The following is a 23,683-nucleotide window of genomic DNA, read 5'->3' as shown; positions in this document are numbered from 1 at the left end:
AACTTCTCCTAGGGCATTTGACCCACTAACACCAAAATGGCTCAGCATTATCTAGAGACATGGGGCATCCAAAGTTATCGAAGGCTTCGTATTCAATTCAACGGGCTTGTCACAGGAGGCCCCTGAATTTGGCGTTCGTTTGACCAAAAATTCCTGTCCTCTTTCCTGCCATCAATCGCACGTGCTTTGCCCGATCTGCCCCAAAATGGAATCATTTATGAACACACCTACACTGAATCCATAAGTGGAGAAACAATGGCGATTGCTGCAATAGCGCCCCCTACAGAAGAAACTGCAATTTTGTATGGAGGTCCACCGCATTAGCTTTCTTTGAAATGCATGAAAATTTTTTTACATGTTCTTCAGATACTCCTGATCAGAAAAGTCAATCAGACCTATGCCCTATTTTGCACGCTGCAGCCGTGACCACCACCCCAATGTCAAGATGACGTCACTATGGAGAAACCACTACCTTGTCACACGTATTGCGCAATCACTCACGCACTCTTTCTGCACTTTGCTTGCAATTTCCTTTCCCTTATGTACTGGACAAGACTTAATTTAGATTTGTGGATTCAGAGCAACAAGTGCACTAGTGCCCCCTACAGATGGAACAAAAGCATTAGATGGTGGGAATCACATTTAGGTTTTCTGAAATGCATGAAAAAAGGTAGAAAACTTCGCAACAGTCAAATAGATAGATTCAACAGTGTTATCATGTCCATCCTTGCCAAGATTTTCATCTTTTGCCAGTGGGGATTACATTTGGCAGAACAGGTGGCTCTCTGACAGCTTGAAGGGGGATCTCAGGTGGCTCGCAGGTGGGTTGCAGGCTGTTTGCAGGGCAGGTTGTTCGCAGGGAAGGCAGGTCGCAGGTTGCAGGAGCAGCGGCTCTCAGGCGGCCTGCAGTGGGGTTTGCGGGGCTCGCAGGTGGCTGGCTGGAGATTTGCGGAGCTCGTAGGTGGCTCGCTGGGGGTTCGCGGGGGCTCACTTGCGGCTCGCGCTGGGTTTGGCGGTCGCGCAGGCAGCGAGGGCCGTAAAACGCCGCTTGCGGCTTTAATTATTAGGCCCGAGCCGACGAAGTCTCGGCGAGGAGCCTATTGGATTCACTATGCCACATACCCCAAAATGCGTTAAAATCCCCACGGTCGCATGGGACGCGGTCGCCAGTGACCCCTGACCTCATAGGGACGTGGGTCAGGACGAGACGTTTCCGAAAAGGTATGCGTCGGGGTGACTGGGAAAACGCCTAATTGTTTTTGCTCGAATTCTCCATTATTCTTTATTATTATTATTATTATTATTATTTTTCTTTATTATTATTATACTTTCTCTCTCTTTGAACCTAAATTTGACCCCCTGAACATGCGCGAAAAGTCACCATTTTTTGCATGGTGGTCAGGTCTGGCGAAAAATTACGTATTTTAATGTCGCCACAAACTAACTCAAAAACACGGCTCCACTGCGCCCCCTGGAAATTTCATTTTTCGGGCCCCTATGGGAGAGGCCAAATTCAAGTTTGCCCTAGATTCATGAAATTCTCGTCACACATAGATCATGTCAGGACAAACAAAAAATCCTCTTGAGGCACCCCTGCATGACCCACAGGAAATCCACCAGGTTCACTTGAAATTTGGCTTTTGCCGAGTCAGCAATTTCGCTCACCTTGTATTTGCGCGAACTTCTCCTACAGCATTTGACCCACAAACACCAAAATGGCTCAGCATCATTTAGAGACATAGGGCATCTAAAGTTATCGAAGGCTTCGTATTCAATTCAATGGTCTTGTCACACTAGGCCCCTGAAGTTGGCCTTCGTTTGACCAAAAATTCCCGTCCTCTTTCCTGCCATCAATCGCACATGCTTTGCCCGATCTGCCCCAAAATGGAATCATTTATGAACACACCTACACTGAATCCATAAGTGCAGAAACCACGTCGATTGATGCCATAGCGCCCCCTACAGAACAAAATGAAAATTTGTATGGGGGTCCACAAAATTAGTTTCTCTGGTATGCATGAAAATTTTTTTACACAATCTTCAGATCCTCCTGGTCAGAAAAGGCAATCAGACCTATGCCCAATTTTGCACGCCACATGCGCCACCACACCGCAAATGTGCGTTGCGTTTATATGGGGAGCCAACAATTTACTTTCTCAGACATGCATGCAATTCGAGACAAACATTCTGTACCCCAGCACGATCAAAAAAGTCAATGACACCCATGCCCACATTCCCACAGGAAATCCGCTAGCTTGGCTTGAAATTCTGTTTTTGCCAATTTTGCACTGTTGGACACCTCGTATTTGCTCGAACTTCTCCTAGGGCATTTGACGCACTAACACCAAAATGGCTCTGCATCATCTAGAGACATAGGGCATCCAAAGTTATCGAAGGCTTCGTATTCAATTCAACGGGCTTGTCACATGAGGCCCCTGATTTTGGCGTTCGTTTGACCAAAAATTCCCGTCCTCTTTCCTGCCATCAATCGCACGTGCTTTGCCCGATCTGCCCCAAAATGGAATCATTTATGAACACACCTACACTGAATCCATAAGTGGAGAAACAATGGCGATTGCTGCAATAGCGCCCCCTACAGAAGAAGCTGCAATTTTGTATGGAGGTCCACCGCATTAGTTTCTTTGAAATGCATGAAAATTTTTTTACATGTTCTTCAGATACTCCTGATCAGAAAAGTCTACTCAGACCTATGCCCTATTTTGCACGCTGCAGCCGTGACCACCACCCCAATGTCAAGATGACGTCACTATGGAGAAACCACTACCTTGTCACACGTATTGCGCAATCACTCACGCACTCTTTCTGCACTTTGCTTGCAATTTCCTTTCCCTTATGTACTGGACAAGACTTAATTTAGATTTGTGGATTCAGAGCAACAAGTGCACTAGTGCCCCCTACAGATGGAACAAAATCATTAGATGGTGGGAATCACATTTAGGTTTTCTGAAATGCATGACAAAAAGGTAGAAAACTTCGCAACAGTCAAATAGATAGATTCAACAGTGTTATCATGTCCATCCTTGCCAAGATTTTCATCTTTTGCCAGTGGGGATTACATTTGGCAGAACAGGTGGCTCTCTGACAGCTTGAAGGGGGATCTCAGGTGGCTCGCAGGTGGGTTGCAGGCTGTTTGCAGGGCAGGTTGTTCGCAGGGAAGGCAGGTCGCAGGTTGCAGGAGCAGCGGCTCTCAGGCGGCATGCAGTGGGGTTTGCGGGGCTCGCAGGTGGCTGGCTGGAGATTTGCGGAGCTCGTAGGTGGCTCGCTGGGGGTTCGCGGGGGCTCACTTGCGGCTCGCGCTGGGTTTGGCGGTCGCGCAGGCAGCGAGGGCCGTAAAACGCCGCTTGCGGCTTTAATTATTATTATACTTTCTCTCTCTTTGAACCCAATTTTGACCCCCTGAACATGCGCGAAAAGTCACCATTTTTTGCATGGTGGTCAGGTCTGGCGAAAAATTACGTTTTTTAATGTCGCCACAAACTAACTCAAAAACACGGCTACACTGCGCCCCCTGGAAATTTCATTTTTCGGGCCCCTATGGGAGAGGCCAAATTCAAGTTTGCCCTAGATTCATGAAATTCTCGTCACACATAGATCATGTCAGGACAAACAAAAATCCTCTTGAGGCACCCCTGCATGACCCACAGGAAATCCACCAGGTTCACTTGAAATTTGGCTTTTGCCGAGTCAGCAATTTCGCTCACCTTGTATTTGCGCGAACTTCTCCTACAGCATTTGACCCACAAACACCAAAATGGCTCAGCATCATTTAGAGACATAGGGCATCTAAAGTTATCGAAGGCTTCGTATTCATTTCAATTGTCTTGTCACACTAGGCCCCTGAAGTTGGCCTTCGTTTGACCAATAATTCCGGCCCTCTTTCCTGCCATCAATCGCACATGCTTTGCCCGATCTGCCCCAAAATGGAATCATTTATGAACACACCTACACTGAATCCATAAGTGCAGAAACCACGTCGATTGTTGCCATAGCGCCCCCTACAGAACAAAATGAAAATTTGTATGGGGGTCCACAACATTAGTTTCTCTGGTATGCATGAAAATTTTTGTACACAATCCTCAGATCCTCCTGGTCAGAAAAGGCAATCAGACCTATGCCCAATTTTGCACGCCACACGCGCCACCACACCGCAAATGTGCGTTGCGTTTATATGGGGAGCCAACAATTTACTTTCTCAGACATGCATGCAATTCGAGACAAACATTCTTTACCCCAGCACGATCAAAAAAGTCAATGACACCCATGTCCACATTCCCACAGGAAATCCGCTAGCTTGGCTTGAAATTCTGTTTTTGCCAATTTTGCACTGTTGGACACCTCGTATTTGCGCGAACTTCTCCTAGGGCATTTGACCCACTAAACCCAAAATGGCTCAGCATTATCTAGAGACATGGGGCATCCAAAGTTATCGAAGGCTTCGTATTCAATTCAACGGGCTTGTCACACGAGGCCCCTGAATTTGGCATTCGTTTGACCAAAAATTTCTGTCCTCTTTCCTGCCATCAATCGCTCGTGCTTTGCCCGATCTGCCCCAAAATGGAATCATTTATGAACACACCTACACTGAATCCATACGTGGAGAAACAATGGCGATTGCTGCAATAGCGCCCCCTGCAGAAGAAACTGAAATTTTGTATGGAGGTCCACCGCATTGGTTTCTTTGAAATGCATGAAAATTTTTTTACATGTTCTTCAGATACTCCTGATCAGAAAAGTCAATCAGACCTATGCCCTATTTTGCACGCTGCAGCCGTGACCACCACCCCAATGTCAAGATGACATCATTATGGAGAAACCACAACCTTCTCACACGTATTGCGCAATCACTCACGCACTCTTTCTGCACTTTGCTTGCAATTTCCTTTCCCTTATGTACTGTACAAGACTTAATTTAGATTTGTGGATTCAGAGCAACAAGTGCACTAGTGCCCCCTACAGATGGAACAAAATCATTAGATGGTGGGAATCACATTTAGGTTTTCTGAAATGCATGACAAAAAGGTAGAAAACTTCGCAACAGTCAAATACATAGATTCAACAGTGTTATCATGTCCATCCTTGCCAAGATTTTCATCTTTTGCCAGTGGGGATTACATTTGGCAGAACAGGTGGCTCTCTGACAGCTTGAAGGGGGATCTCAGGTGGCTCGCAGGTGGGTTGCAGGCTGTTTGCAGGGCAGGTTGTTCGCAGGGAAGGCAGGTCGCAGGTTGCAGGAGCAGCGGCTCTCAGGCGGCATGCAGTGGGGTTTGCGGGGCTCGCAGGTGGCTGGCTGGAGATTTGCGGAGCTCGTAGGTGGCTCGCTGGGGGTTCGCGGGGGCTCACTTGCGGCTCGCGCTGGGTTTGGCGGTCGCGCACGCAGCGAGGGCCGTAAAACGCCGCTTGCGGCTTTAATTATTATTATTATTATTATTATTATTATTATTATTATTATTATTATTATTATTAAATGCATGCTTAAAGCCTCTTTGAGAACAACTGGGCGTGAGTGAATCTTTTTATAACTCATCAGGACTGTTGCAGCTCCAGCTGATCACTGGTTGACTGATTACTCGACTCACTGAACTGGACCTGCCAACAGTGTTTGTGCCACTGATGATTTTTGGAGCATTTTTAATGGAATGATCTGCAATTAATAGATCTACAAGATGCATGCCCTCCAGGAAGTCTGCACCTCAGCTCTGGTGAGTGAAATCCCAGCATTTTATTAGTCTGCTACTTAGATTATCATGTGTGTGTGTGTGTGTGTGTGTGTGTGTGTGTGTGTGTGTGTGTGTGTGTGTGTGTGTGTGTGTGTGTGTGTGTGGAGCTTGCTAGCAGTAACTGACAGCACAGAACTCCACCTTCTTGTTCAAACATGGCAGAAATTAATCATCCTGTAAACAGTCTAATGTTCCCTCACGTCAAAATAATTTGAATGTTTTCCTTTATTGATCTTAATTGGAAACAAAAACCAACAACAACAGAGTGCTCAGCATATACATCGCTGGAATTATTTCAAACTTTCCAGAACAAATTCAGAAAAATGATAAAGTTTCTCCAAATGTCCTTGAAACGTCTGACTGTATTTCTCTTCAAAGTAAAGCTCAGACTGTGGTTTATTTCACTTAAAGGTACAGTGTGTAAATTCTTTCAGTAGGTTGCAGACTGCAGTCACTGAATTCTGCTTTTCTTTTTGACCCCTCCCAGTTCCTGTGCAGAATCCCGGCTACGGCGGTCGCTGCAGCACAGACGCTGTTCGTCTGTAGTGAGCGGAGGCTGTCAGTCCGCTGCTTACCTCAGCTGTCAGTGTGTGTGCACAACTGTTTACTGTGTAAAACTTTGTGAAAGGAGACCGATACAAGTCAGTGAAGCTCACCTCTGTCTGATAATGGGCAGACTGAGGTGAGGTGTTGAGGATATCCTGAATGTTTCTGTCAGTAAGCGCTGCTGTTAGCTGCTGTGAGCTGCTGTTAGTGAAAGTAGATCTAACATTGTTGGACCCTGATGCTTAGTGAATAAACTCTGATATGATGTGAGAATGTAATCAAACTGTTTATCAGAGTAAAGTGTGGGTTTTTTTTAGGACACTCAAAGCTAACATTAGCTGGCATAACCTTAGTTTATAACCAGCTGTAGTCATTTAGCCAGTTCATTGTCAGCTGTCTGGAGACAGAAGGGTCACATTTCTAATCTGGTGACAATAAGTAATTGTGAAAATATTGGGAATAAATGTTTATGCATGTTTTCATTTGTTAGAGTCCTGACTTCAGTTCAGGAGATAAGGCTTGAGGTGAGAGGGAAGAGGATGAGGTGGAAATGAGGGAGAAGAGAGAGCAGCGCTGGAGGAGAAAGACATAATGAGACGATGAAAATATCCATGTAAAAATGTTGAATGTCATATATAGTTTAAAAGAGCTATTTGTGATCTTTAAATTAAAAGTAACCTATAAGGTGTGCTACATGTGTGGCCAGTCTCTTGCCACGCACAAAAAAATGCAGTTAGGCAGAATAGGAATAACCATCTCTGCCGCTGCATTCACAATAGCGGAACAGCATGGTGGCTTCCTCAAACATGATGTGGAAGAGAGCCAGAGATAATCACAATGAATGATTAAATACAGCGTGGTGCATAAACAGAGAGTGAAAAAGAAGAGAGGGTGTCTGCCTCCTGAATCCAAACTGGGAGCTGGTTCCACAGAAGAGCTGAAGGCTCTGCCTCCCATTCTACTCTTAAGTATCCTAGGAACCACAAGTAAGCCAGCAGTCTGAGAGCGAAGAGCTCTACTGGGGCGACACGGCACTGTGAGGTCTTTAAGATAAGATGGGGCCTGATTATTCAAGAAGAATTTTAAATTAAATTCTGCATTTAATCAATGAAGAGAAGCCAATATGGGAGAAATCTGCTCTCTCTTTCTAGTCCCTGTCAGTACTCTAGCTGCAGTGGAAGGTTTTGGTATATTTAGTCACAATTAGAAACATTTTTGATAACATTATTATTTATTCTATTAAAGAACTTCAAAAAATTACTTACTGTACCTGTAACCTTTTAATAATAAATGATAAATATTGTCCACATATCATAATAAGACAAACTAAGAACAAACTTTAAAACAAACAAAAAGACGGAATATAAACTAAAAAATAAAAACTAAATAGAAAATACAGAGGTATAATAATGTGGATACTCATGTGCATGGCCTTTTCTTCTGAGCAGAAACATGCTGATAATACATTGTGACCCAGCACTGTGGAAGGTTTCAGGTCAGCTTGAATTAAAGGCTTTACAGAGGGAGCAACGAAACCCCTGAAAAGTGAACACAAACATAGTTCAGTGAAACGTTAATGATTACAGCTTTTACTTTGAAATCCGTTAGAGGAAGTGCTGTCCTCGCGGGCCTCGGAGTGTCCGCGCTGCTCGGAAGTTGAGCTGGAAGTTGAGCTCAGGTGTGTCTCGGTGCGATGAGTGGACTCACAGTTCCTGCCGACTTCTCAGGACACATGCTGGACCTGGACGAGGACGAAGACCTGGAGGTTTTCAGCAAGGTAAGCGGCAGCTTCCCTGACCGGCCCAAACTCGCTGTCACACAGCTACACAAGTTTCCTCGCTGCGTGGATCGACCCGCTTTAGCTTCGTGGTGTCGAGGGGCGGAAGGTGAACGCAGAGCGCACGGGCGGCAGTGACCGTCACTGCGGGCAGGATCGGGAGCAAAGGTCCGGGATCAGCTGCCGGGCTGACCCGAGGACCGGCCGTCACCCTTCGCCCTCAGTCACCACACTTGGATTTGCGAAGCTGTGATTTGAGAGCGGAGATGCTGATGCGTGTTTACAACACTGAACGGACATTTTTTTGTCATCTACAAATCACAATTTTAGGTTATTATCTCAAACTTCCGACTTACTAACTCAAACTTCTGAGAAACTGAAAAATCACAAAACGTCTTGAAGTTTCGAGTTATTCAAACTTTTGAACCAACTCTGAGCGTGCCGATCAAAAACGGCTTTTCTCGGTTTTTCCGTTTCCAGCCGTCACCGCAGGGCTTCACCGGAGCTGGAAACACTCTGGGCTGAGTTATATTAAAGCCACATGAACAAACTCCGTTTGATGAGTCGTTAAATATAACTGTAAATGATCCTTAAAATTACAGTCGGCTCATATCGCGGAGTATGTGTGTGGAGTTTGGTTTGGCCTGCTAGGACTGAAATATATGATTGCTTACAGTGTCCTGATGAAATCTGACCGTCATGCCGGTGTGTGCTTGTCTGCGCGCCTCCCTGGTCAAAGATAGATGTTAGAATAACACAAATGGAAATGAATGAGCGGGCTGCACAGCACACTGCATGAACTCACAGCAGTGAAAACAGTCTTTGTGCTGAGCGTCATTAAGGTCAAACAGGAACACAGAGGCTGTAAAGCAGTGCAGAGCAGCTGCTCCATCTTCAGTCTCCCTTCACTCAGGTTTCTTTACTGTAGCTGCACAGATGGAGGTCTCATCTGAGCACACTGTGGGTGACCACCTTAGGCGGTCCGGGGGGACCTCCGCAGTCTGTCTTTCTAATTTTTTGTTCAGTTCAGTTGTGATGTTAACATAGAACTTCTTTTCATGGTGGACTTGTAACAGACTGGCTTATTTTAACTGACAGTCATGCAGGTAAACGGGAGCAATGCTTCCATCGATTCTGAACTCAGCAGCAGGTCTATAAGAAGGTTCTTAGTTATTGTTTTTACAGTTTCGTGTCTAGTTTCTTTCATTTTAAATAAAGTTGATATTAAACATACTTCTAGCATTTTTCGTTCCAGTTTCTAAGAATGTGAAGGATTTACAGCTGTACTGTACTGCAGACATGCAGTTAAATTCAATTTCAATTCAGTTTTGTTTATAAAGCGCCAAATCACAGCAAGTCAGGTACTTTATATTGTAAGACAACTACTCGATAATAATACAGAGGAAACCCAACAATCATAACGACGATCCACGTATAAGCACGTGGTGACAGCAGGAAGGAAAAACTCCCTTTAACAGGAAGAAACCTCCAACAGAACCAGGCTCAGGGAGGGGGGGGTCATCTGCTGAGGGGGGAGGGAGACAGGACGAGAGACACACTGTGGAAGAGAGACAGAGATTAATAATTGCTCATGATTAAATGCAGAATGAAAAGAAGACATTCCTGCAGTTTAATTAATTGGTGTGTGTGTGTCACCTGCCTTCATGGATAGATAAAGCTGGATATCACCTGTGTAACAATGACAGTCTGTGCTATGCTTTCTAATAATGCTGCCTAAGGGAAGCATGTATAATGTAAATAGAATTGGTCCGAGCACAGAACCCTGTGGAACTCCATAACACACTATTAGACAAATATGATTCAAACCACTGCAGCGCAGCACATGGGGCTGGGCGATAAAGATAATGATGATGAAATAACTTTTCCTCAATAGTAATATGAGACATGGCCAATGTAAAGTTGAACCCATTCAGTCCATGTTTCAACAGGTAGCAGTCAGGTTAGGCTGATGCACAGAGGAGTGTGCTGATTATGTTACCACATTAAGAGTGTGAGTCAAATAAAAGATGACAACAGAAAATGCTAATGACAACTTAAATGACAGCATTAGCAGACATGACACAACAGAGCCAGTCCAAGGCTCCAAAGAAGAAGACGTATTTGAAAAGAGAGGTCAGAGGAGTTAAAGTCTGACAGAAGCAGAGCAGCATGTTTCCATGGAGGCTGGTAACACCACAAACTGATCTTACCATCAGTGCTGTCCTTTACGCACAGTCCAAGACTTTATAGTCCCACACACTTTGTCCTGTACAGTGATAACATGGATGCAGCAACCTGCATCCGACAGTGTCAGTGCCTGATTAAAAGTAACTGCTCCTCATTACCAGGTCCTGGGCCATAAACATTGCTCTCAGACGGTGCTTTCACAGCTACACACAGAGTGTAGAGACACAGTAGAACAACTGTGCCATACTTCACTACCACACTGGATTTGTGGTCAAGTCGCACATCTGATCCAGGGTTCTAGCCAGGAAACATTTTCAGCCCGGTGGTATCGGCGGATCGGACGACCGGTGAAATTCTTAGCCTGGCGCAACAATACCTCAGCCCGGTGCAGCACCAGGTGATCAACTGCTGGCTAGAACATTATTGTAACAACAGTTTCAAACAGTTTGGATCTATAGAAAAGAAATGATACTGTACAGTCTTTTTTGCCATATGCTTCGTTTCATGCTGCAGCAAATGTTCTCAGCTGGTGAAAGGTCTGGACTGCAGGCAGGCCGGTGCAGCACCAGGACTCATGGACACAGAGCCATGCTGTTGGAGTAGATGCAGGATGAGGTTTTGTGTTTGTATCCCTGAAAGGACGTCATCTCAGGATGGGAGCACATGTTGCTCTGAAACCTTTTTCAGCACTGATCGGGCTTTTTAAGATATGCAAGCAGTTCCATAGCACTGATGCACCCCCACACCATCACACCATCAGAGATGCAGATGATGAACTGAACACTGACTATAAGCTGGATGGTCCCCCTCCTCTTTAGTCTGGAGGATGCGGTGGCCATGTTTTCCAAAATGAATTTCAAATTCTCCTTCATAAGACCACACAACAGTTTCCCACTCTGCCTCAGTCCATTCAGCTTTGTCCCAGAGAGGACGGTGGTGTTTCTGGATCTCGTTCACATGACTGATAGAGCTTTAACCTGGATCTGTGGATGGAGAACCATGTTCACAAACAATGATTTCTGGAACATATTTTGTCCAACAGAAGGAACTTTCCTGTTGGCAACATGGGTTTGGACTGCCACAAACAACCAGCGGCTCCGAGCAGTCGGGCAGAGCATAAACCAGTAAATAACTACATGATTATTAGGAAAATCTGTTTGTTTCCGAATGTTGGATTTCCAGGTATTGGTCTTAAATCTTTTATATTGGTCAAGCTCTAGTCAATGGACAGCTTGATTGGTTGGCAGAGGTATAAAACCACGAGGCAGTAATGCAGAAAATCGAGCTCTGTGGATGTCCAAACTAAATGAATTTGTTAGGTGACTGCTCTTGGTGCAGTTTATCCAGCTGTTGTGAGAGATATCATTGGACCCTAATATTCAGATTCTAATCACTTCAAAAGCCCAAACAGGAAGTAATCCCAGTCACAATAAATGGTCCCGAACTCTCAGAGAACTGGTTTCATAAAGTGGCCACAAGAAAAATAACACCATGTACAGTTAAACCAATGGAGTAATGAGCACTGACGTTTGAGAGCGGGTCATGTTGGCTAGCCTTCATGGCTTTGAGAGGTTTATTTTGACGTTACTGTTTCCGACTGAGCAAAGTGAATAATACATTTTCTGTAGATAAACCTTCAAAGATAATGTACCACTTAGACTGCAGGTGGACACCAGAGGTCCAGGTGGCAGCAGACTCCTGAGGCTTTCTCATTTCTCTCATTTGTGCGTCCTTAGCGCCGCTGTCCTCCGTCCTCCTGTCTGTGACAGGGAAATCAATCTCAGAGCGCCTCGCTGAAGGATGTGTCAGTTCCTCAAAGACGTGTGGAGGACAGGAGAGAGGAGGCGATAGAAGGAGCTATAATTGAGGACAGGTGTGTCCTTTGTGTAAGTGTTTCTAGCTTCAGCACAGTAAGGGGGGGGTAGTCAGGACTGTACAAACCACTGTCTGTAGGAGGACTGTTTAGCACTCAGCGTTGGGGTCGCACAGTTTTGGCTCGAGAGTGCAGCTGTTTGTTTGTGGTTGGGTTGTTACAGCACCCACAAATAATCATGTTACCGTTAAATTAACGCTGTGTATTAAAGATCCAGACGGGCATTAAGGTTATCGGTTTGTTCATTTAGCCACAGCTGCTAACTTAATGAAAACTTCATTAATGATAATGGTAACAGACAGCTAATATGACTGTTGTGTTACTGTTAAAACTGCTAACATTAGCGTGTGTGCTGGCCGGGCTAACATCTATAACTAATGCTTCAGTGAAATGGGAGCTGTTCTGATCTTGGGAAATGCCTCATAAAGACCGCGTGCTGGTCTTTAAGCTGACTCATCCACTTTGTTGCCCTGCTGTTCATGTGCTCAGCTGCTAGTGAGGGGAGGGGCTGCGTGAAGATGAGTCAGCTGGACGAGGTGTAGACGGCAGTTTGTGTCAGTACTGTTGCAGATGAGTATCTAAACCAGTCAGTCCACCAGGCCTGTCGCTCCCCTTTGGCATCGTCAGAGGCTGGTAGTGCACAGTGTGTGGGGGAAACACCCACAGCAGGAGTCTGTTTCTCCCTTCTAGTGTGAAGAAACATCTCGACATATAATTGTGAATGGTCTGGCCAACTGTAACCACTTAACACAAGTGAACAGCCGAACAGCTAAAATGCTGTTACGCCGTAACACTTGCTGGCTCTTTAGACTGGTAGATCAGCTCTGTGGTCCCGTTTGTGTTTTCTGTGTAAAATATCTCACCTGTCTCTCCTGCGCTCTTCATCTGCAGTTCTCACACAACTGAAAAAAAAAGTAAAGGAGGAGTAAAATAAATGAGTGTGTCTACGAGGGCACAGGTAGCTTTAAAAACCTCAGTCCAGCAGTCACAAATGTTCTCCTGTTTTCTCTCATTTAATGATGATCAGTCAGTGTAGCTGCTCCAGATGCTACACACACACACACACACACACACACACACACACACACACACACACACACACACACACACACACACACACACACACACACAAAATAGTGCAGAATTCTGGGCTTAAACCTCCTCAGACATATCCATGCAAGTGTCAGTGGAGATGTGATGTGAAACTGTAACGATGCAGATTCAATTGATTATTAATCTCCCAATTATGGCATTAATTAATGCTTCAGTGGGAAATTAAATCTCTTTGGGTAGCAAGCTGTCACTGCCCACACTGATGGCCAGTTTGGCCTCTCCTCAGTTTTTGCTCTTTCTTGTGATAGGTGTATTTTATTATTTTAGCTGGATGATGGCTTTTTTTTCTAACGAATGATCCAGTCCAGCAGGTGGCGGTACTGCAGCTCTAAGCTGGTTTGCCCACTGCCATTAAACCCACAAGAAGAAGAAAACAACCGTAATGCTGCTAATGTGGGTGAAAGGCTCCACTAACAGGGAGATACCCGAGCCCTGCAGAGTTTAAACGAAGCATCGAAGCAACAAATTTCTTTGAGGATTTTTTATAATCAAATTATTCGAGTTACTCGAGGAATCATTGCAGTGTGCACAGAGGTAAAATTACAAAAACGTGTCTTTGTTCAAAACGTATGGACTTCACTGTGTGCTGTTTCAGTTATTTCATACGATCAAACATTCTGCCCCTCACAGGAGCAGGACGTTAGCCACGGAGGTGTTCATGTTGGACGCCTCAGTCGTGCTGCAGATAGAAACAAAGGCAGCTTGCAGGAAACGTCCACAGGTTCACCTACAAGAACCTGTGAGATCTCCAAAGGCTGCTTCTGGCTTCTTGGTGCATTCTGAACTGAATTGTGAGTGATGTTGAGCTCGTAGGGAGGGATGAAAGCATGTCGCTGTTTAAGAAAAGGCCCCGCTTGAGTTATAGCACGTGACTAAATAAGAGCTGAAAATTAACATTTCGTTTGCTATTTTGTTTTCATGATCATTGAAAGTCAACATATGCATTGAAATAAAAAGCCCTTGAATCATCCAGCCCTGCTGGAGGGATGGAGTGTACGTGTAACCTCAGTGATGAAATAAATGAAGCTTCGTGCCTCTTTGTCTCCACTTCTACTAACACACTCCAACGCTGTTACTATAACAACTGAGGTGCTACTGTCACAGTCCAATGCAGTGCATGAATATCTGATCTTAGCAGCAGTCGCGTGTGTGCGTGTGTGTGTGTGTGTTTGTGTGTGTGTTCCTACATCTGGCTCAGGTTTTCTAGCATGTTTTGAATGTAACACACACTGCACAAATAAATGGACTCCCAATTTCTCTCATCTGCCTCACGTTGTGGTAACATTTCTGCTGCCTGTAACAGAGGCAGACATCGGGGCTTCATTCCTCCCTCATCCTGTTACCATAACAACCAGTTCATCACTCACAAAGACATACATGTAAGTTGTTCTAAATAAACTTTAGTTGGTCTCAGCTGAGGTCAGAAGTGTTGCTGTTTCCATTAGAGACACACAGATCCTGCTGTGTTTCTGCTTCCTGGAGAAAGAGAGATCTGATAACTATAAGCTATCCAGGGAGGGGTCGTGGCATGGTTGTTGTCGTCGTTCTGCATCATCAAGCAGACCTGCTGACCTCAACAGCGTCTATGGTGTTGTTAGAGGAAACAGGCAAAGCATGCGTGCTTCACTGCCATTTGCATAAACGGGATCATTTGAATGCAGCAACAAAATAGCCGCGGTGAAAAGGGCTGGGCTCACGAATGAAATGGATGCTGCCATTAGATTTTATACCAAGTAACTTTGACGGGCTTCTTGTGAGATGCGCTCACTTTCATTTAATTGTATAGATGCTGTTCATAATGTTGTGCTGTGTGGTTTAAATAAAAAGTGACAAATAATGTGAGATTAATTTTAAAAAGGGAGCTGCAAAGCTCACATCATTATGTGAATGTAAGTTTGTTTTGAAGAATGACAAAAATCTTTGGACACAGCTAAGTGGAAGGGTGGCTGTCAAGAAGCCATCTGTAAGGAAGGAAAACGGGGAGCAAAGGCTATGAGATACATAATCTCTCAGTTTAACTATATCTCTGAGATGCTGATTTAGTTACAGCCTTAATATGGCCAGTCAAACAAAGATCCTTATCCATGATTACACCAAGATTTTCCTCGTAGGTTGAGGTCTTGAGTCTTATGTTCAAGGTGTGAACTAAGTTGCAATCACAGTGCATTATGGTTTTCAAAATGGACAATGTCAGTCTTGTCTCTGTTTAATTGAAGGAAGTTTTGGCATCTAGACATCAACTTTTTTAAGGCACAAACATGAGGAGTCAGTAGGATCAAGTTTGTTTGGTGAGAGAGCCAAATGAATCCCAGATTATAGCTAACGCAAAGCTATGATTAAGCCACATTGTATTTCTGAATGGTTTCACTAAGAAGAAGCATACACAGATTGAACAAGAGGGGCCCAAGATTTGACCCTAGCGGGACACCAAAATGCATTAGGGTTTTCTGTGATTCATAAAGTATCAGTAGAAACAAAATAATCCCTACCTTCAAAGTATAATTTAAAACATCTAAAAATTGTTCCTGTGAGACCAACCGAATTGTCTAATCTGTCTAATAGTATGTCATGATCTACAGTGTGGAATTCTGCACAGAGCTCTAGCAGTACCACGGTAGTACTAAGTCAGGATTCAGGCAAATATGGTACATTGTAAATGGACTGGTTCTTATAAAGCACCTTTCTACCCTACTTGCTTTATATAACATTTCTTCGTTCATTCGAGACATTTGAAACACTTTGTGTTGGTGATCACATGGTCGCTTTTAACCCTTTAATATCGAACCTGTCATCAGCGACAGAATGTACTTCAAATGTCTCGCCATTCACAGACTTCTGACAACAGTGCAAGTGAAATTACCATAATGACCCTATATTGGTTGTGAAGCGCAATTTCTCAGCTTTCAGAAATCATTTGAATTTTTCCGATAGGACAAACAGTCATGTAATTACAGTAATTCAAAGTATGTTTGATCTGACGCAGGGTGCAAGATGCTAGCAGGCAGGGCATACCAAGTGGCCAGCATAGTATACAGGAACATCTGTGCCCAGTATGACCTGGAAGTCATGAGGTGAGAATGGGATACGTTCCCAAGGGTGGTTGAGAATGACTGAGCTAAGATCTCATGGGATTCCAGAGACAGATGGACAAATTGATGATGGCTAGCCAACCGGACATTGTAGTGGTGGACACGCAGAGGAAGAAGGCCATAGTGATAGATGGAGCAATACCAAGAGTCAGTAACATCAAGAGGAAGGGACACAAGAAGCTTGAGAAATACCAAAGGCTGAGAGAAGAGCTGGAGAGGTTGTGGAAGGTGAAGGTAACAGTGGTCTCCGTGGTCTCCGGAATACTCAGGGCATTGACCCCAAACTGGGAGAATGGCTCCAGGAGATTACAGGAATGACATCCATGATCTCTGTCCAGAGGAGTGCAGTCCTAGGAACAGCAAAGATAGTGTGTAGCTCTCAGGCCTCTGGTAGAGGACCCCATCTTGGAAGAGGTCAAAGACCGCCCACAGGGCAAGTGGAGAATATTTTTTTTTTTTATACCCCTCTCAGTCCATGGGGGTGGGGGCTGGTATGTGTGCGATCTTTAAGCTCAGGTCATCTGCCAAAGGCCTGGGAGTTTGAGGGTTCAGTATCTTAGCTGTTCCAAGGTGTGCGTCTCCTGGACAGAGACCTCGGATGTTGTGCCTGGAATCTGCTGAAGCCACTCTTCCAGTTTTGGGATTGTAGCTCCTAACACTCCTGTTACCACTGGGACCACTTTGGGCTTTACGTTCCACTTCTTATCCAGTTGTTCCTTCAGCCTTCATACTTATCTATTTTTCATGCTCCTCTTTCCTGCTGTTGCTGTCCTCTGGGAGTGCCACATCTATCACAGCTGTGGTCTTCTGGTCCTTTTCAGCCACTATGTCTGGTTGGTTGGCCAGCAGCTGCTTGCCTATCTGGAGGTTGTAGTCCCACATTAACTTAGCCCTGGTGTTGTCAACCACCTTTGGTGGTTTCTTCCATCACGACTTGGGGACTTCTAGTATGAGGGACATATGTTCCTGTACAGCAGGGGTGTCCAGACTTTTTTTTTTTTTCAACGACGGCCTGACTAGATAATGTGAAATTGCCAGATGGCCAACAGTCCCTGATGACATTTTAAATAATAAAAGATTTATATAAATATTATTTCATTTATTATTTTCATATTTATGCAGCAAACAGATGAAGTAAGGAAATGCTATCTCAATTTGTATCAGAAATTCAAAAATACAGAAACTCAGTAAAGTACAACTCTGTAATTCTGTTAACAGAGCAACAGGTAAGCTACTGGCACTAATGTGAAGGTCACAGGTACACACAGGTGTGTAAAATGTCACTAGGTGGGAGTCACTTAGTCTTGATCTAAAGCAGATCCTGTTTAAGTTCAGAACAGCTAAAGTCAGTGTGGACAAATATGTGGAGCCAAACAAGCTGAACGTTTTCTCTGGAAACTTGAGCTCATCCAGCCGCTGGTGTTGAGTCAAGAAGTGATTTCTTTTGTTTTTTTATGTTTTTAATGTATAATATCTTTGCTTATGTTGGTAAATAGACTGTAGTCAGCAGGATTTATGAAGGGCTTATAAATAAATACAAAAAAAAAAAAAGAAACGACCTGTTTTGAAATTATCTTTCTGAGTCTGCATTATTGCTCCGACATTATCATCAATCCAGGCCTTTTTGGCCACTTTAAATATCTTTGAAGAACTCTGATGTTTGCTGCCCTCTTGGTCAGATCGCTCTTAAAACGACATTTTTAATGTCAGTGACAGTTTTTACTTGGATAAGGATAAAGGATATATGAAAGTGACTTTGCCAAAAAACGACTGCAGCTTCTGCCCTGTGACAGGAATTTTGTTTTTGTGTCAATAACATGATATCATTCATGAAAGATGCATTCAACATTTTATTAGCCTAATAGCATAATTGCCTAAGTCATATTTTGGCATATTTTGAGATACCTAACTAATTCTACTCTGCTAGCAGTGTAGATTCATTTAGATAGATCTCTCAATCTAAACTCAGATTATGGGCCAAAAAGTCATCATTTTTTTGGCACAACATCGGTAACAAGGCATGAGAGATGCAGCAAAATCCTGAAAGCGGTCTTCGAATTTGCCAGCGAGATTTGCGATGACTGCTGCATTTCGCTTCAGCTAAGTGTCCTGGAGTTGCTTTGCTTTTCCTCACCGTCCCTGTCGGATAGCTTGTCATATGTATTAGCAGCGTTTGTGTTGCTCAAACAAGGCAGCAGTCTCATGGCAAATCAGGCCAGTAGTTGCATCCGGCTACATCCCCCAAGTTTGTACAAAGAAGGGAAAAAACTAGAGGGACAAAAAAAAAGAAAAACTGACCACAGCAAAGAGTCGGACCCATGATGAGAACAAGTGCCAGCATTTTATGTTTCTGTCGGTCGGCACCGCATGTAAAACACGACTGAAAGGTAATTAACACACGCAGTGCACCTGCACAAGCATAAACACATCGGCCACTTACGTAGGTTACATCGTAGCTCTATAAAGGCCCAGCTCTGAAGTCTGAATCAGGCGTAAGCTGGAGGAGGAGGCTGGGGGAGAGGGAGGTCTGGCCTTCACTGCTCAGGCTGCGGCCCTGCGACCCAGCCCTGAATAAGCAGAAGAAAATGGATGGATGGATCTTTGTATTGTTTTATTATAATTTTTAGATTTTAACTTTTATTGAGATGCATGTCATGAATTTTAGAATGATCGTTGTTGATAATGCGCGGCACAATGTGCAACACTTTAAAGTCACAATTTATTCATTTTTTAAATTTTATTTTCTCATATTCAGTGAGAAACATTTTAAACTTCATTTGCAGTAACACATTTTCATATATTTCAATTTATTTTAAGGTTTTTTTCCTCCGTTGTGTGGAGTATAACGTGCGGTGCTCATAATGCACAGTGTGCGGGGTCGCACAGTTAAGCAGTGTTTAAAGTGCGATTCATTATTGAAGAATGCGATTAATGGTTTCAAATGTCTTTGAGACAGTTTCTGACATTGTCTATTCAACAGTCCTAAAATGTAACATATCTGAGTGTTTCTTACTTTTAGAGTAGTCGGTTAGTCTCATTTTTTGTTTTCCTTGTTTAGTCGACTGAAGCCACGTTTCCACCACGGGGTGCCGGTGCCAGTATTTGAACCGTTCAGCGGGTTTTCCACCACGAACGCACTCGGTGCTCAGCCGAAAAACAGGTTCAGCTCGGGCCCCGCAAGCTAGCTGGTCTGGAACCAAGAGCGCATGATGAAAGCTGCAGAAGGGCGTGACTCTGCCGTCTCAACATCAAGTTTTCTACCATATTACATGTGTATTACATGAGAAAAGTGAAGCGATTTTCACAGCTGTGAATTAGGTTGGGCTCTAAGGCTGAACTTGCTGCTTTGTATCAGTTCATATCACAGATAAAAGGACACAAAGTGCGTACTTGTCGTCTTGCTCTAATCTCTGTCTGTGTTTCCCTCTGTGCTGCACACAGATGCTGCAGTAGTTTGTTTGGACCCTAAAACGTATTTACAGCACAAGAAAGGGGAGCGTGTTCTCCCACGTTTGTTGGCTTGGGCTTCCGTGTCCAGACGAGGACCCGCCCACACTCATACGTAAAGGAGCGGTTCACAGAAACGCGGTGGAAATGCGGGCCGTTCGTAAGCGTTTCGCCGGTTCATTGAAACCAGCACCAGCACTGGAACGAGCACCGGCTCCTCGGTGGTGGAAAAGTAGCAAGAGAAATTAGTCGCCAGGAACATCCGTAGTCTGATGTCACTGTCAACAACCAATGCTTTCCAGCCTTTGTTTAAACCACTACTGCTGCTTTCACTGCTGCTGCTTTCACGCCACATTCAGCCCTGCCGCCTGCTTGTTCATTTCAATGGAGCCAATTCTGCAATGTGCCATCAAGTAGATTCCACTGGCCAAACCCAACAGTTTCTCTCTTATTAGTGGATGTACAGTATAGCATGTGTGTGAGGCAAACTAATTGGGGATAAATCCAGTCCAATTTTTTTCCATGGAGCATATTTAGCCTTAATCAAGTTCTTACCCCGCACACCATCTGGATGGGTTTGCAAATTGTCAGTGCGCCCACAGGTCCCAGATGGCTGCCATAGTTGGTAGTCAAAATAAACATTTGAAAAGTTCTCAAAGTCAGAACTGTCACACTGTTCTTGAATGATAATTATATACTCTGGGAAATTTATAGGTTGTCCAGTTGTGACATCTCACTACACACAAAATGTGTGCAGTGAGATGTCACAGATTCAAAAACAAGTCAGCGCTCTGTGACAGACATTTATAGCAGCTTATTTAGTGCTTTTCAGCTGACACTTACACGAATGTTGGTGTATCTGAAATGAAACATTATTGGATAACCCTGTCTGTACAAATACAGAGATACACACCAGATAAGCTGCAGATTCTTACAAGGGAGGACAGAATCCTGCTGACTGTGAGCCAATTTTGCCTTTCAAAAATGGCTCACCTGGAGACTCTGCAGGTAAATGGTCTGTAAATAGTATTAAGTAGAGAGACCAGTATCTCCAAATGCTTTAAACCTAAAGCAGAACCAACCTTTATTAGGGTTGGAGGCATTATTACTGAAATGAAGCTTTCAGGTCGGTGGAGGCTCCTGGAATTTAAGATCTTGACATGTCGTTAGTTCAGAAAAACAGAGCGGATTATTTTTAATTAAAAATTTTCTATGAATTATTGAGATCATTATCTCAAAGTAGGCAGCCTTTTTCTGTACTCATCATCCTTGTTTTTTGTGCTTCTTCCTCTTCAAGGTGAACTTGGGTCCTTTCTCTGTTTAAAATCAGCTTTTCAGCCAATCAGGAGATGGATGATTGATTGATTGATTGATTGAATGTCTCCTCTGCCGTCTGTCTACAAGCTGTTGGCTTTTTGGAGGACTGGAAGGAAGTGCGTCTCTGCAGCCTCTGCTGTGGTTGAATTTTAACAATCCTTGTTTTGTTTGTCCTCCACAGTGATGACACATTTCTGTTATATTAGCTAGCATTACATTTTAAACTAGCCAAGAGCCGCCACCATCAGTTGTCCTCTGTTTTCTTACTCTATGGAGTCCTAAAACTCCCTGTAAATGCTTATAGTGCTCTCTACTGGATATAACTGAAATGACATGGGCACATTACACACCTCATGACATCCTTCTTTGTTAATGATTGTCAGATGTCAGCAGCATGTTCTCAGCTCTGAGATAACATGCACAGTTCAATTCAATAAAGAAGTCTATTATTTTTAACTTATTTTGAAGTAATTTTCAACAGTTTTAATTAAAGTTACCTTCTTTTCCAGGTTCAGTCTTTAAACCTGACTGAAATTGTGTCTTTTTATTAACTCATCTCAACTCATCCTCATGGGTTTAATTTATCAGCCTTTCTGATTCTGATTCTTCTCAGTGTGGGTGATGTTGAAGTTTCATCCTCTTTTTTTTTTTTTGTTTGTTTGTTTTGACTTCTTCAAATCCATCATGTGACCGTTCACAGCTGTGCTCTCAGGTTTTGTTTCATGCACACTGTCCTTCTGTGTTCTTAGAAGACAGTTCCTTCTTGACCTTCTTCAGTCCTCGCTTCATGATGACCTTGGCCCAGGCTCTTGAGTAACAGTGGCCTGTGATCTCTGACCCTCACTGTGGCTGCAGATCTCTGTCATAATAGTGCATCTGTTTCTTTTTAATGTCTGACAACTTCTGCTTTTTAACCCCTGTTTGTGTGCTTTGTGAGTTCTTAGTGTATTTTAGTACTTTGGTGCACAGCTTGCGATTGATCAGCAGTTCAGACATTGATAAGCCACAGTCCTCTGTAGCTCTGTAGCTTAGCACAGCCAAATAAGGATCTGATTTCCTTTCAGCTGCCAGAGCAATCAACATTGACTCTTTGATTTGACTAAGCATTGACTCAGCCAGGCGCAGCGCCGGGTCATCAACCGCTAGCTAGAAACCTGGTTTGTGCTGTTGGGTGCTTTTGTTATACTCACAAGTTTTTCAGGATTAATTCCATCTTTTACTTTTTTTTTTGTTTGTTTGTTTTAGGATGACCCTCATGTATTCTGTTCAGCATTTGCTGTTTCATTGGCTGTAGAAGGATATATATTTTTTCTTTTCTCAGCTGCCTTCCATCTGCTGCTCTTAAATCCAATCAGATATTGTAATACCTTGAACATGAAGCATTGGGTTAGCCATCCATGGAATGTTCAATTACTGATTGTAGCTCACTGTGCATAGCTGTTTGTATCTGCTGTGCCATATTATCAAATACTGGAAGTATAGCAGCAGTCATTTTCATGTGAACATCCACATCATCTTCAGTGGAGCTCGTAGTGTTTGCAGCAGCCAGCACAATATTTGTCTGGTGTGTAGATGTAATGAAAATCATCCATTCATCCATTTTTTTTAACCACTTATCCGGGTTCGGGTCGCAGGGGCAGCAGTCTGAACAGAGAGGCCCAGACTTCCCTCACCCTGGCGACCTCTTCTAGCTCCTTTCAGGGGGATACTGAATCATTGCCAAGCCAGCTGAGAGATGTAATCTCTCCAGGGAGTCCTGGGTCTGGCCTGGAGTCACCTCATGCCTGAAACACATAATTTAGGAGACATCTAAAAGGCATTCTAATCAGATGTCCGAATATCATCAGTCTCCTTTCAATTTGGAGGAGCAGTGGGACTCTGAATCCCTCTTGAATGACTGAACTGCTAGTATCAACAACCTCATTCTTTTGGTAAGTACCCAGAGCTTGTGACCATAAGTGAGGGTAAGAACACAGATTGACCAGTACATTGAAAGCTTTGGTTTTATGCTCAGCTCTCTCTTCACCACAGCAGATGAGTCCGTGGATGCTGTACTAATCCGTCTGTCAATTTCATGCTAGACTCTTCCATCACTCGGGAACAAGTCCTTGAGATACTTGAACTCATCCGCCTGGGGTAGTAACACATCTTTTCTGCCTGAAAACCACGATCTTGGACTTGGAGCTGCTGATTCTCATTCCCGCTGCTTCATCTTGGCTGCAAACAACTCCAGCCTAAGGGCACTAAAGTGGAGACCCTCCACCACCTGGCTATGCCTAAATATTCTGTCCATAAAACCTAAACAGAATCCGTGACAGAGGGCAGCCCTGGCAAAATCCAACAACCACTGGAAACAAGTCCAATTTACTGCTGGCAATATGAACCAAGCTCCTGCTGCGGCTGTACAGGCACCAAATAGTCCTTAACAACAGGCCACATTACACCCCATACCCGTGAAGCACCCCAGACAGGATACCTTGAGGGACACGGGTAACGTGTGCCTTCTCCAAGGCCACAAAACACAAGTAGACTGATTGGGCAAACTCCCACGCATCATTGAATGTTCTCGACAGGATGAAGAGCTGGTCCAGTGTTT

The 23,683-nt window shown here is 44.0% G+C and overlaps 1 protein-coding gene across 1 annotated transcript in view; it reads left to right on the top strand.

Moving 5' to 3' along the window:
• Positions 1–7,913: 7,913 nt before the first annotated feature.
• The window catches only part of LOC115799989 (sorting nexin-7-like), a 52,430-nt gene continuing 36,660 nt past the window's right edge, over positions 7,914–23,683 (top strand). The window contains exon 1 of the mRNA XM_030757301.1: positions 7,914–8,061. Coding sequence (XP_030613161.1) covers positions 7,978–8,061 — 84 coding nt within the window. The 5' untranslated portion in view covers positions 7,914–7,977. The remainder of the gene's footprint in view (positions 8,062–23,683) is intronic.

Source organism: Archocentrus centrarchus, chromosome 20 (genome assembly GCF_007364275.1).
Source record: "Archocentrus centrarchus isolate MPI-CPG fArcCen1 chromosome 20, fArcCen1, whole genome shotgun sequence".
NCBI classification, from domain to species: domain Eukaryota; kingdom Metazoa; phylum Chordata; class Actinopteri; order Cichliformes; family Cichlidae; genus Archocentrus; species Archocentrus centrarchus.
Note: the sequence above shows the minus strand (reverse complement) of the source record. Positions and strands in the feature narration are given on the sequence as shown.